The 13,516-nt window shown below is 47.5% G+C and overlaps 1 protein-coding gene across 2 annotated transcripts in view; it reads right to left on the bottom strand.

The window, feature by feature from the left end:
* Positions 1 to 13,516, bottom strand: part of GNAO1 (G protein subunit alpha o1) — a 139,623-nt gene that overhangs the window by 22,882 nt on the left and 103,225 nt on the right. For both annotated transcript variants that reach the window (XM_033070160.1, XM_033070158.1), the window contains exons 5-6: positions 1,301 to 1,429; positions 491 to 620 (exon numbers count right to left, since the gene is read on the bottom strand). In XM_033070160.1, the coding sequence (XP_032926051.1) occupies positions 491 to 620; positions 1,301 to 1,429 (259 nt within the window). The remainder of the gene's footprint in view (positions 1 to 490; positions 621 to 1,300; positions 1,430 to 13,516) is intronic.

Raw genomic sequence — 13,516 nt, 5'->3', positions numbered from 1 at the left:
CAGGAAGTCATAAAATCTCTCCTAGAGCAAATTACCTGAGGACTCAAACAGTTCCAGCCTCACTAAGGAAAACAAATTTCTCTAGCCTGAAGAAATAGGTTATATTCCTGGGCTGAGCCCCGGGTGTGCACGGCTGTCCTGCACCTCTGCACCACAGCCTGACTGCTTCCCTGCTTTAAAGCCCACCCAGCTGTATCCTCTTGCTGGTTATGGGTCCTGTCATGCATTTTGAAACCACAGGTTGGCTAGAAAGGAGAAGCAAACCAGTGTGCCTTTACCAGTGTAAGGAAGCATTACCTGGACACGCAGACTTCACATCAAAGATTGTGAAGGAGGAGAGATCTCCCCGGGATTTCAGAGTCAAGGGGAGCGACGGACAAAAGCACATTGCTGCAGCACCCCAGGGAGCACTGGCGATCTCTGAGGAGTTGCTGGCTATGCAGTATCCCACAGAGAGCTGTTGGGGCCTCCAAGGCCCAGTTAGACTCACCGTGGTTTCGTCTTCATGGAGCACCTGGTCGTAGCCGCTCAGCGCCACACAGAAGATGATCGCTGTGACGTCCTCGAAGCAGTGGATCCACTTCTTGCGTTCTGACCGCTGGCCCCCGACATCGAAGAGCCTGCAGCACAGGGGGGACCATCACCACTCCTCCCTGGCTACCAGGGAACCTCAGCATTCTGGGCATTCCCTGAGCACACATCTGGGAGGCCCCAAACACAAAGCAGTGGGTCTGTCACTGCTGGCTTGGTCTTCTCCTCCAGAGCCAGAGGAGGACTGGGAGGAGCAATCACAGACAGGGATGTGGGGATCTGTGGGAGAGCCTTAGCAGCATGCTGGGTCCCAAAGGGTCTGTGGAGGTGGAGACCACACACTCTTGACTTTTATATGCTCTCAATACTGTTTGTGTGTGGCTTTCTGTCTTTGTGCTCTCTTCTCTCTACTGGATGGCATCATGAGGGTCCATGTACTGCGTTAAGTATGTGACTGACCCACTTAAAAGATCTGGCCAAATATTTTTACATTTATGAGGCTTGATCAGATTTGGGGGGGTCAATCTTGTATTATACATTCCAACAAGAGTTGTTGTTTAGGTTAGAAGAAGCTGCCCTGAGCTTATATCTTACAGGCAGTGACTTGCAAGACAAGATTGCCAAACTTTTCATATTGTTGACCCTCCAAAGTGCTGTGTCTTTTGTCCATGCATTAACCAGCAATTTAACAACTTCTCCTTTAGGAACTATGGGGAAACCCTGTGATAAATAGTTGTTCTGCAAATTTGCTGTACAGGTTTAGACTAACCTGAAGTGGAGGTTTTTGAATGTGAAATGGGTTTCTACGATGCCAGTTGTTTTGACCCTGGTTCGGAGGATATCCTGCTCCGTGGGCTGGTAGTCTGCAGCTCCAATTCGATCTAAGCTGTCTAGGTAGCTAAGAGAAGGGAAAAGAAAAAGAAAACAGCTAAGAATAAGACACACATTAATCTTTGTCAATCTCAGATGAATCCTTCAGCTTCCTATTAATCTTTTTCAATCTCATTTTTCATGGCTGAATGTATTGTAGCTAAAGGAAAAAAAGTCCTATTCTGGGCAAAAACAAACCTCAGTAAGCTAAGCATAAAATCTGATAGGGAACTGAAAGCAGGAAATTAAGCATGATGTATTGTGAGTCCTGCCTGCAATTTGTAAAAATACACAGTTTTAATATTAACTTGCTATTTTTATTCCCTGAAGATCTAGGGCCCAAATCAGTCCATTGTGCTGGATCCTGTACACACACCTTTTTCTGCAGGGGTTTATTCAGATAAGAGGTTGGAGTATACAGGTCTTGCTCCCAGAACACACAGGTTGAGTCCCCTTTGGCCATGCCTCTCTCTGTGCTGGGAAGGGAGGGAGGGACAGACATGCCTTGCTTTCAGTCAGCTCAAATGAAGGAAGAAGAATCTGCACAGGTGAGTCACTGCTTCAGTTCAAAATCCAGCAAAGGGCTGGGGCTGCAGGAGATGCAGCTCTTGGAAAAAATCCAGGACTCCACTTAAATAGTGATAATCTAGGAGTACAAACTGGGGCTTTGGGGGAACAGAGAGGAGATTTAGCTTTCTAAAATGCCTGGACAGTTTAAAACATGTAACTTTATTCTGCTTTAGGCTTAAAATCTATGAACACAGGCAATGCCTCCCCTAGGCTGAAACTTGGGGTAGGAATCCTGTCTTTTGGCAAGAAATGTTTGTGCAGAGGAACCCAACACCTTTACACATATGACCACAATCCAGTTTTCCATCCACATTCAAGAGAATTTTAGAAAACAATTTATAAAGAAAAGAGGAATTAGGATTACCATTTAATATGAATTATAAACAGACCTCCATCACACAGCACTATCTTTCTCACCACCATTAAGCATGCACGCAGACACTCCAGTTTCTCCTAAAAGGGGTTTGATGTGCATTACAGGGCATAAATGCCCACCTCTAGCCCCAGGAGCATCAATCTAATGCTCTGAGATGCTTTCAATATATTGTGGCTATAATAGAGCATGTCTGTGCACGAACAGCGATCTTTTCCTTTTATCCCTGTGACAGGATGTCACCCAGAGAGGCACTGGGGCAGGAGGTGGCCTGCTGGTGGCAGGACAGGAGGGTACCTGTTCAAGAGCCAGAAGATGGCAGTTTTGCCCAATGCAACAGGCAGAGAATAAAAAGTAGTAAGAGGAGCTGCACAATGCAGAGAAGGAAAAGACTCAGGTAAGAGTTTGCTGGTGAGTGTGAGAGGTATGAGCTGGAACCATTCACTCAAGACAGCCATGATGTCTATGCCTGACTTTCAGTTTAGCTAAATGCAATATTTTTAGAACATAGAACATTAATTTAGTCCTGGTGAGTAACCAAACCAGCCCCCCTCATTTGCCTTGCCATAGCACATCCCATTGGGCCTGAACTTGGCCCTGATCTACTGCTGGAGATGATATCCCTGCTGCATCCGAACCAGGAATGGCTTTCCATTTGTGTCCTGGAGGGATTGCACTGAGCCTAGAGCAGGACACCTGGTGAGCTGGGGCTGTGCACTCTGCTACCCAACAAAACTCCCTGCCACTGTCTCTCATGCCTACCCCACAAGCCTGGAACAACAAACAGCCAAACTCTACACCAAGGTCAGATACATACCTCACCCTGCTCGTATCATGTATTTTCCCTACCTATCATATTTATAATTTATTTTTGCTAAACAATTCCAAGAATCACATCACCCAGAGAAAAGTACATAAGCTAAGCAGACTTATTTTTGCTATGCCCTTTTTCAAGCATTTAAAGGCATTGTGGTTTTGTGACAGATGCCCCCTTAATAACCCTGTGCTGGGCACTGGATGGATGAACGGGGCTTCACTTGAAATCAGATCCTTGGCTGTGATGGCTGAAGCCACGATCACTCATCTATTCACAACTGGTGTCAACTCCTGTTATTTAAGAGACAGCTGCATCTCTTCACAAGGCCCTGCAGACTGAGATACTTCTGTAGTGCTGGTATTCAGAGACTCAGGCTCTTCTCTGTCCTCAGGAGCACTTCAAGGTGATATTAAAAAATTTAGGTGTAAGAGGGGATATTTTCTTTTCCTCTTGCAGCTCTTGGCAGTACCCTGAAGTCCTTTATCATTTCCTCCATCTTCATTTTCTGATGACACAACTCTCTTCAATTTAACATTCCCCATTAATTATTCTTGCTTTTGAGATCCTCCTATTATGCTGGGAGTGGAGCAAATGAAGAAATTTATTGCAAACTGGCCTAAGGACTCAGGTCCTCAGCAGCACAGTGATGCAGAAACTCGTTACTGTAATTGTTGATGATTTGCTGGTGAATGGCAGCATCACCTAAACCCTGGGCTGTGTGCTGGGATTTCAGGGCATTCTCACCCCCACTACAGTGTGCCCAGTCCATGGCTCTTCCACACAACATTCCCCTTGGCTGCCTGACAGTAAGTCTGCTCCAGATTTGATTTGATCGTGCATTCAACCTGGCTCTGAGGCTGGAAAGCCTCGCCTCCCTTCCCTTGTCATGCAGCCTCATGTCTGGCTCCACCCAAGTCCTCTGGGGAGTCAGGGGTTTGGGGAAGCTGGTGCAGCCTGCCAGCCTCTCCAGAGGGCAGGATGGCAATGACAGAGAGAGGGGAGAGCCAAGCAGGATCCATCCCATCTACTGTTTCCTACCTGACAGCATCCAGTTTGTGATCCCAGCTGGGATAGCTCCATAGGAACCTTGGCTGGGGACCCTCTAGTCTCTGCTCCCTGGTGTTTACCTGGTGCTTGGCAGAACAATACTCAGTACCCTCAGCACTGAACCTTTTCTGGCTGCAGGTGAGCTGAGCTCTGCAAATCCAGAGCCTTGATGTCCCTCCCACACCAGTGCCTCCAGCCTGGCTGCTGGGCACTCCAACACCTGCTTGCCAATACACCCTTTGACTTTTCTGTTAACTTCTCTCTTCATCTCTTTCCTCATCTCTACTCTTTTCCAGCACTCTGTGTGCTTCTCAATGACTTAAATTCTTTCAGCTGCCTGGGTCTGCTTTTCATCTGCTCCTGGGAATCTCGATGGGGGCCATCCATCAATTTATATGAAGTTATAAAACATTTTCAGTGCTGGTTTTGAGGCTGCATTCCAAAACTGTTTAAATCTTTGGCTGCTCTCCCCTAGAAAGAGACTGGGGCTGTGGCAGATATGGTTTCCCCTGCATTTGGCTGTGTCTGAGCTGGACCCTGTTGGTGTGTGCAGCCTGTGAAGCTCAGCTGGAGGAGTGTGCCATGGCATGGCTGCCACACTAACAGCCAGCTGTGGGAATAGGAGGATCAGCCAGGCTGCTGTTTGCTGATTTTAGCCGCTGCTTGCTTTCCTGGGTTTCTGCTGGAAGAATCTCTGAGGTTTCACTGGAGTGCTGGTGCTCCCTGGTGGGAGCCTGTGCTGGGGGAGGATGGTGCAGTTTGGGGGTGCCACCTCTTTGGGAACAGGGAAACCCAAGTGGGGACAAATTGCTACACATGGTGCTGGATGGCAGCACTGCTGGTATGCCCTTTGAGCTGAAAATCTCAAGGCCAAACTGTTGTGAGAGATAATTAGTTGTCACAGCCAACAGGCTCTCTGACACATAATCCCCTCAGAAGCTGGCATCTGTTTAACCAGCAGAAATAAGAGCACTTTGGAGGCCATGGAGGGAGAGCTCAGCTCCCCCTTCCACGTCATCAGTGCTGGCATCAGAGCTCTTCCATTTCCCAGCTCCAGGGTTTGCACACTGGAGTGGAAGCATATCTGAAATGACACATCAGCTCTTACTTGCAGCCTGCCTTGCCCCGGGTTTGCAGGGGTTAAAAAAAGCTGAAGGAAGGTTAGAAGGTTTGTGAGTACGTGAGTAACCCTCTAGCATTTCTGCTCCTGAGCCGAGTAGCTCCATTACTGCTTATATCTTTTATTTTAAATGCTTTGTTTTGAAGCAGATTGCAGGTTTCTGAGTCACTCAGTTTACCATGCTCAGGGAAGTGAAGTCCAACTATTTTATGCTGCTAAAAGCAAAATGCAGAGGAAATGGCAATTCACAAATACAGGGAGAGGAGATCATTGAACAGAGGTTAAGAAAGGCAGGAGCTCCATACAGGCTAACTGATAGTGAACAGCTATACACAGTAGTATTGCCCCTCCATTTGGTGTTTCCAAAAGCATCTAGTAGTAGCACTGTTGAAGCCAGAGATACTACATGGAGAAAAGGAAGTTTAGTCCAGCTAAACAGCTGGGAACAGCTTGGTGGCAGCAGCCTACGTGCAGTGCGTGCACAGGGACCCCTCCTCAGGCTCTCAGCTACCACAGGAACCTTCTCCCAGGGCTGTGCTGCCTATGCCAAAAGCTCCACTGGCTGCTTTCTTGGATGAAGAAGAGCAGCTGAGGTTGCAGGCTGTGGTCAAGGCTGGATACCTGCGGCAAAGCTTACACAGACGGACATTCACATCTATTGAGCTTAAGGGCAGTAAGATGGTTTAACGTCTGTTGGGTTTTTCTTGCTTTGAGGGTGACACCTTGGCAGTGTTTTTGCATCACTGACCTCTCCCTGTGCACACCCAAGGTGCTCACACCATGCTGATGCCACGCTCACATCCTCAGTGCTAAACGAGCTGTGGTGCAGCAGCAGCCACAGCTGGGTCTTGCTCTGGGGCACATCTGCAGGGAGTGGGAGCTGGAGCTTCAAGACAGAAGCCTGGAGACAGCAGCATCTTCCCAGTGGCTTCTCCATCTTGGCTGTCCTGAGTTCTGGCCATGTCTCCTCCATGGAGGAAAGGCCACGTGTGCGTGGGATACCCCAGCCTCGATTTGTTGGCTTGTGCTGTATTTGATGAGGAAGCAGATCCCCGTTTGTCAACACATGCAGCTGAGTCACTGCTGGGTTATTTTGGACTCTGTGTACTGAAGCACTCCAGGGGCAGCTCCAACATTGTGTCCTGGCAAATGCTGAGTTTTTAATCAAGGTTGACATGAGCAGACTCCATGTCATCTAAATCTAAATAATTATGTAAAGATGGCTCTACCTGAGCACTCCTTCCTTGCTCATGGATGGAAGGCTGCCTGTATTTGATCTGATCTTCCACCTTATCTTCTTCCTTTCTTTCAATGATGAACACAAAATTCAATGCATATTTAGCATTAAAAGCATTTAGTATTTAGTGACCTTAGAGTAAGGGTTCAGAGGATAAGCACTGGGTTTAGGGAGTGTCAGTAGTGGCTCTACAACAGCAGAGCAAACTCCTGTAGTATCTCCTAACAGAGAGCAAAACCATGTGGGCATTGTTGCCTCAAAGTGTGATACAGTTTGGTTTGGCTGCCCAGGGCAACTGGTGCTGGGCAAGTACCCAGAGGTCATGGCACCACAGTGTTTTTTCTGCAGACACTATGTCCAGTCAGATCTGCTGTTATATCTGAAGAGGAAAATGGAGCACAGCCCACTCTCAGAATCCAGCACTAATCCAGCACACATAGAGGTGATGTCACAGGTGTCATAAATGATCATCAGTTATGAAAGGCTTGAAATGTTGCCAAGCAGTGGCATTATGTCCCTTCAGGAATCAATATTGTCTAAGGGCAGAGACTGTGCAGAGCCCTCCTCTCCTCCTAAAAAAACCAGAGGGTGGTACACACTGTTCCTGAGGCATTTCCATGTTGGTTATGGTGGGCAGGGAAAAGACCTTAGGGAATGAGTAACTCATCTGAGGGCAAGAACACTGGTGTTTTCTCAGTCCAGCCTAGGGAAGGAAGGTCTTGTGAATTTGCTCCTGGACTTTGGGTAATGCACTTAGTGTTTCTGGCTGTGTTCCTCCCTCAGCCATCCATGACAATCACATGAATTACATGACAAGCCCTGCTATCTTGCTGCTGCTCCTAATGATAAATCATCTCACGTCCAACCAGATGTGATACCAGCATGAAAACTCCCCAGCCCCTTCCCTTAACTTAACCCAACCAGTGAGATGTCACCTCTGGTGCCTGTTTCTTACAGGTTGCTAGCAGCTGGAGTGATGGTCACCAGGCTCAGGGATTACTGGGGTGACTTTCCTCAAAGAACCTTGCTGGATGCCATGGGTTTTCATTACTCTTCTCTGGGGAGTGAGGAGGATGTTCCCTGCTATTAAAGGAAGGTGCCAAATCTTGACAAAAAAGATGCTGCGTTGTGATGCATTTTTTATTTTTTTGGCCCTGCACTGAAGCAAGGCTGTACAGGGCTTGTACATCAAGATCAACTTGACAAGTTGATATTAATACTAATGATAGGCAGGAGGAATGAATAAAAGCAGGTTGGAGTTTAGCTGTCCTAGTTAGATTTGCAGTTTTCCAAGGCATGACTGGATCCAGAATAATTTTTAGCATCACACGTGGATGAGAAGTCACTAAATAGCAGCTGTGTAACAAAGGTACTTGAGGACATGAGGGGTCTCCAAGTGCAAGTGCTGGCTGGCTTTGCTCACAGGTCTGGCCATGTCTGCTGGAATTAAAGGCCACTGTGTTATGGTTTGAGTTTGAGATCAGAGAGCTCTGCCTGGAGCTGAGGTGGGTTTTGGAGGAAAAGCAAGCATGAGCAACTTACCCAGAAAGGATTTTGGAGGGGCCCTGGGAAAGGAAATGTGGGCTTATCTTTCTCCAGTGAAGCTTGAAAATTGGATGGGATGTAAGAGGGGATGAAAAAGATATTTTTTGAAATATCAGAGCCCTTATAAAAGAGAAAAACAATGTGTCTGGGTCGGATCAATGACTCACCTATCTTAGCTGGTGTCCAAGAGCAGATGTTAAGAGAAAAGTACGAATACAGGGCAAGCATGCAGTGTTCAGCTTTCCCAGCCTCCAGTACTTCATATGGATAACAGAGTTTCAAAGAGAACTGTGATATCTTTATATTTATTACCCCTCAATGATTTTTCTTCCAGAAATTTGTCTAGGCACTTTTTGCAGCAATTTAAAACCTCTAACAACCACATCTGCAGCCAGGAATTTCCAAGCTCAGCTACCCTGTCTGTGAACAAACTGCCTTTTTCTGGTTTTTAAACTGCCATGTCAGAGTTTAACTTTGTTAACTTTTGAATGGGAACAGCTGTCCTCTCTCTCCTCCCTATCCCCCACTTGTTTCTCTGTAGACATCTCTGAGACTTCCACAACATCCGCCGTGCAGCATCTTTACTCTGCTACCCAGACATTACTGCACAGAAGCACTTTGGAGCCATTCATCACATAGGAAGGGGTTTTCCTCGTCTCCCAAATCCTTTCTGAGATGGAGAAAGGAGGGAGCCATGTCTGCCTTGTTCTAAAAGTGACCATCTGTTTTATGGTCACTCAAACTGATGCTATTTGGAGAACCAGGCAGTGCAACACCAGGCCCCTGGGGCTGCCACGCAGGGCAGATTTGATGACCACAGCCCACCAGCAGCGCTGTGATGCCTTTTAGCAGTGTCCTCATCTGGGCAATGCCACTGTTTTATATAAAGTCTGTGATTTAAATTGTTGTTTAGCACAGAGCTGCTGACCACAAGGCACCCTTGCCTTGTTTTATAAGCGAAGGACTTTGACAGGGGCTGGCTGTGTGTCCAGTGGCTCTGCGTAAGCGCGCGATGACGCACGGCTCAGGCTGGGCAAGGGCTTCTCTCCTGGTGGCCCTGCTCAGGTGTCCTCTGCACAGCAGGGCACACACAGCACTGATGGAACTCTGGCTGAAGCAGAGCTCAGAGCTCCAGCCTTGCTCCTGCTTTACGTAAGGCTCTGCTTCCTTCTGACACCCAGCCCTGAAGGACAGTAGCTGAGATAGAAAAGGGATGAGGAATGGTGGGACTTGGAACCCTGGAAGCGAACAGGATCTGTGCCTAAACCTTTATGCAACAGTCAGAGGGTTTGAAGCTTTTTTTCTTTGCTCCAGGACTGCTGTTATAAGCTGGCTGACAGTGGAGCTGATGGTTTTCTATACTGTAAAAAGAAGAAAGGAAAGAAAAGGAGGGGCTAAAAATAAGCCCCGGGGAGTTTGGGATAATGAAGGGCTTGTTCTGGGAAGGAGTCTTGCTCAGAGAATGCAGGCTCCATGCTGCAGCAGAGCCCCTGGTGCATTCACAAGCATCTGCTGAGCCCAAACTGGGGAGAGACATCAAGTAACCCAGTTTGCTGCGTGCACAGCCCCCAGTGAGCACACCAGCACAGGCACGAAGGATCGCTTGCCCCAGTGCTCCTTCCATTGCACAGCAGACTATTCAGTTTGGCCCCAAGGCCAAATGAGCTAATTACTCAGAATTACTCCAGCCCTGGAAAGCAGACAGCTGGGACCACAGATGAAACCAGTCCCACAGATTTTAACCTTTGGATCAGCCGCTGGCCAGAGATATTCATCAGGGTGTGCACAAAGGCCTGGGACATCTATTTACACACTTGTTGGTGAAGTAGCATCAACATCTCCATTTCTAAGCTGGAAGAAAAGAATTAGATACAGCTGCAGTCCTTTGTAGTGCTTGGTGTCTGTCTGCAGCAGGGATAGCACCAGTGATGGATTTAGATCTAATGCAGCAAAGGAAAGCATCACTTAATGGGATCTGTGTTCTCTATCAAGTAGCTGGAGGATGCCCATGGCTGGATGATGGTGCAATTATGAGGAGTGGGGTAGGTCTGTTGGGAGCTGACTTCAATCAGGGGCCTCATTTATCCACTCACCCTGCTGAGGAAGATGCATTGCTGGTGATGGAGTGGGAATCATACCTCTGGATCTTCTCATCTGTCCGTTCTCCCGATCTATTAGCAAGCTAGGGGGATTTCTGCTTTGAAATGTCATTTAAGCATCCCTGCCAAAAACCATGGGTACCAAAATTAGCCAGTGCTCTGCCATGGACAGATGTGACTCATAGGTAGCAAAAGCAAAACCTGGAAATTTTACCCTTGGCTGCACGCTAAAAATATCTTAGTTATCCCAGACATAGGTGGATCTCCTGGGCGTGTAAAATCTGTGCTACGCAAATGGACTTTCTGGTCCTTCTCAGCAGCTGTCAGGCTGAGGCTCCTTCGAGAACAGCTTTGCTTGTGGTATTGCAGCAGTTTGGTTTCAGTCCAGGCCGGATCCAGAAGCAGAGACACGTAAGGGAAAATTCATGGAGTTTCTCATCCCTTTAGAAAATGTTCGAATCGTTGTCAGGAGAAGATTGTTTATAGTATATCAAAATAGCTCAATTTCTCTCACCAGGAAAGGCTGTCACCTGCTGACCCCCCATTTTTCCTTCCTCCCTCTTCCATTGGCAGGAGCAACCTCAGAGGTCTATCACCACAGTGTTCTGTCACCACACAGCCACTCCTGGGTTAGGCTCCTGCAGTCCTCCAGACAGAGGTTTGGGTTCTCCCAGGTCTCTGCAGGAGTGGGCTGATCCCAGTGCTCAGCCCAAGATGCATCAGGGATATTTGCATGACAAAACTGATTTGGGATACTCTGTACGGGACAGCCCAGCCACAAAGCTGGTGTAGCTTTCTGGAGATGAGCTGAGGACACCACCTCAGAGGCATGTCCCTCCAGGAGGGCTGGGGACAGCTGTCTGCACTTGAGCTTGTGCAGACTTTCCTCTGTGCCCTGGGACATGTCCCTGCCAGAGGCAGCCTCTGCTGCCTGCCCAGGGACCTGTCAGTGACCACATCTTGGGAGCAAGCCATGGCCAAGGTGCTGCAGTGAGCCAGGTGGGCAGAGCTGGAGCTCCTCCCTGCTTGTGGGAGAAGTTTGGATTGACCCAGGAGCACTTCACTTCCAGTGGGAGGATGGGAGCTGGGCCAGAGAAATGTTAGGTCTGGAAAACTTCAGGAGCTCTTCCAGACATTATGGGCTTTATTCCCAATAAATGCCTTTGGTGTGCGTCCTCCAGGCTGCAGGAGGGGAGGAGAGCACCTTGAGCAGATGGCTGGTTAGCAAAGCCTTGCCCTTGCTCCCTGCTGCTGGAGCACCTCAGCTCTTGCTGAGCAGGATTGATGTGTCCTCCCAGGCTCCCACTGGAGCAGGGAAATGCTATTCATCACACTTGCTTTAGGAGGAATAGAAGTATTAAGGGGATAGATGATTTGCCTGAGGACACAATGGGAAGTCTGTGGTGGCACTTGGAAATCGCTTTGGGTTCCCTAAAATGCAGTCAGAAGCTTTGACCACCAGACCTTTCCATATTGAGTTTTATAACCCTCAAGCAATATTCTTCCATGCTTTTAATAGAGATTTTTCCCACTTAGGGGCAAGTACTGCAAGGCTGGTAGAAATGGATTATATTTTATTAAGGCCTACCACAAGAAAGAAATATATTCCCCATATAAAGAGCAACTGATAAAATGGTGTTGCAATTGATGATTAAATCACAAGTTAACCCAAGAATATGAATGGAGATAAATAAATGCTTTCTTCTTTTTTTTTGGTCAACAAACAAGGCTGAAAATTGATGTTGTCATGTACCTTTCTGCTTCATCCAATACAATTTCATGCATTCCCTTATGGATTTTGATGAGTTCTGCAGATCAATGACACAGCACTTAAACACAAGCTAAGCAGTAATTACAGATGCATGCAAGATTTATTCATCTGGTGGCAGTGCACCAGCTGATGGAAGGATCAGCCGTATCCAATCAATGTTTGAAGCTTCTCAAAATACAGAGGTTTTTTGGCTCCCACTGCAAAGTGAAAATAGAAATAACCTCCCAAATCCCAGGAATGTCTCCTTAGGTCCATACAGGGTAAAGCTGCAGGATGGATCTGGGTCATATCTGTACTGTGCTTGTCCCTTGACTCTGCAGCCTCATAAATATTTTTCTTGTGGGGTCTTCTTCACATGCTCACTGCATGACCCACTCGTCCCTAGGGCTGAGGACTGGATTGATGACATTTAAGGCATAAATAAGGACAAAGAAGAAGCAGCATTGCAGGGAAAAGGAGCAGACATGTCCCAGGTGCCCAGGCCTGGCTGCACAGGCTGGGAGCCAGCATGATGTGTCACTCTGTGGTACAAAGGGAGCACCTGGGGGACTGCAGCCGAAACCACAGAGGTGTGTAATGTGGCACTGTTGTTATGGGAACACGTGGCAGGGGAGGCAGGGTAGCATGTGTAAAGAAAGAAACTGGATTTTGTCCAATTTTTCTTCAGGCTTTCCCTGTTGATGTGAGTTATCTGTTCATATAGGAGCTCTCCCCTTCCATGCAGCAAAGCTGCTTGCTCCCCACTGCCACCACGGGGTGCCCTGACACGCCAGGGAGTCCCACACTGCGATGATCTTTGCTGGGATTTCAGAGAGGGTGCTAATCCTACACCTTGCACTGCCAGCCCTGAGTGCAGGTGGGACTGCATTGAGACTGTGGATCAGGAGATTCAGCTCTTTATCATGTGTGGAGGAAGAGGCTCTTCCATCCCCAAGTGTGGTCCCCTGGGCAGGATATAGGTAGTGGAGCTACCTCTTTTCCTGAATTTCTTTGTAACTTCTGCATTTGTGTCATTTCTTTGTTTGTGCATTTTTGTTCAATGAGAAGGTTCTCTGGGGATTTCTTCATGTGAAGTTGCTGCTTTAACATTAGTTTAATTTGAGCAAAGGTTTTTGCCTGGACTCCATTATCAATTCCCAGCTCTCAGCATCTGCTAACTAGCATCAGCCACCTCTGCCTCTTTCTCCTCTTCCTGCCCATGGCAGATTTGGCATCACTACTTAGCACACTGGTGCAGTATTTCTCATGCTGGGGACTGCAAAACCATGGATCTGTTTAACTACAAATGTTTAAACTGACATTAATGATGCTCAGTAGGATGTACTAGCTGGTGTTTTCCTGAAGGAGGATTTGGAAATGGTTCTTATGTTATTGCCAAACCTTACATACCAACAGCAATACTGAGGGATTGGGAAATTCTGATTTATACCACTAAAAGTGCTGTAAAAGCTTCAGAGCTACAGTGACTGCTCACATGGTGTTTCATGGACCAGGCTTGCAGTTTTAGAACACTAAATTTCTTTTCAGTGCTGGTGT

This window comes from Catharus ustulatus, chromosome 11, assembly GCF_009819885.2.
Source record: "Catharus ustulatus isolate bCatUst1 chromosome 11, bCatUst1.pri.v2, whole genome shotgun sequence".
Lineage (NCBI taxonomy): Eukaryota > Metazoa > Chordata > Aves > Passeriformes > Turdidae > Catharus > Catharus ustulatus.
The sequence above is the reverse complement of the archived record's forward strand: the minus strand, read 5'-3'. Positions and strand labels throughout refer to the sequence as shown.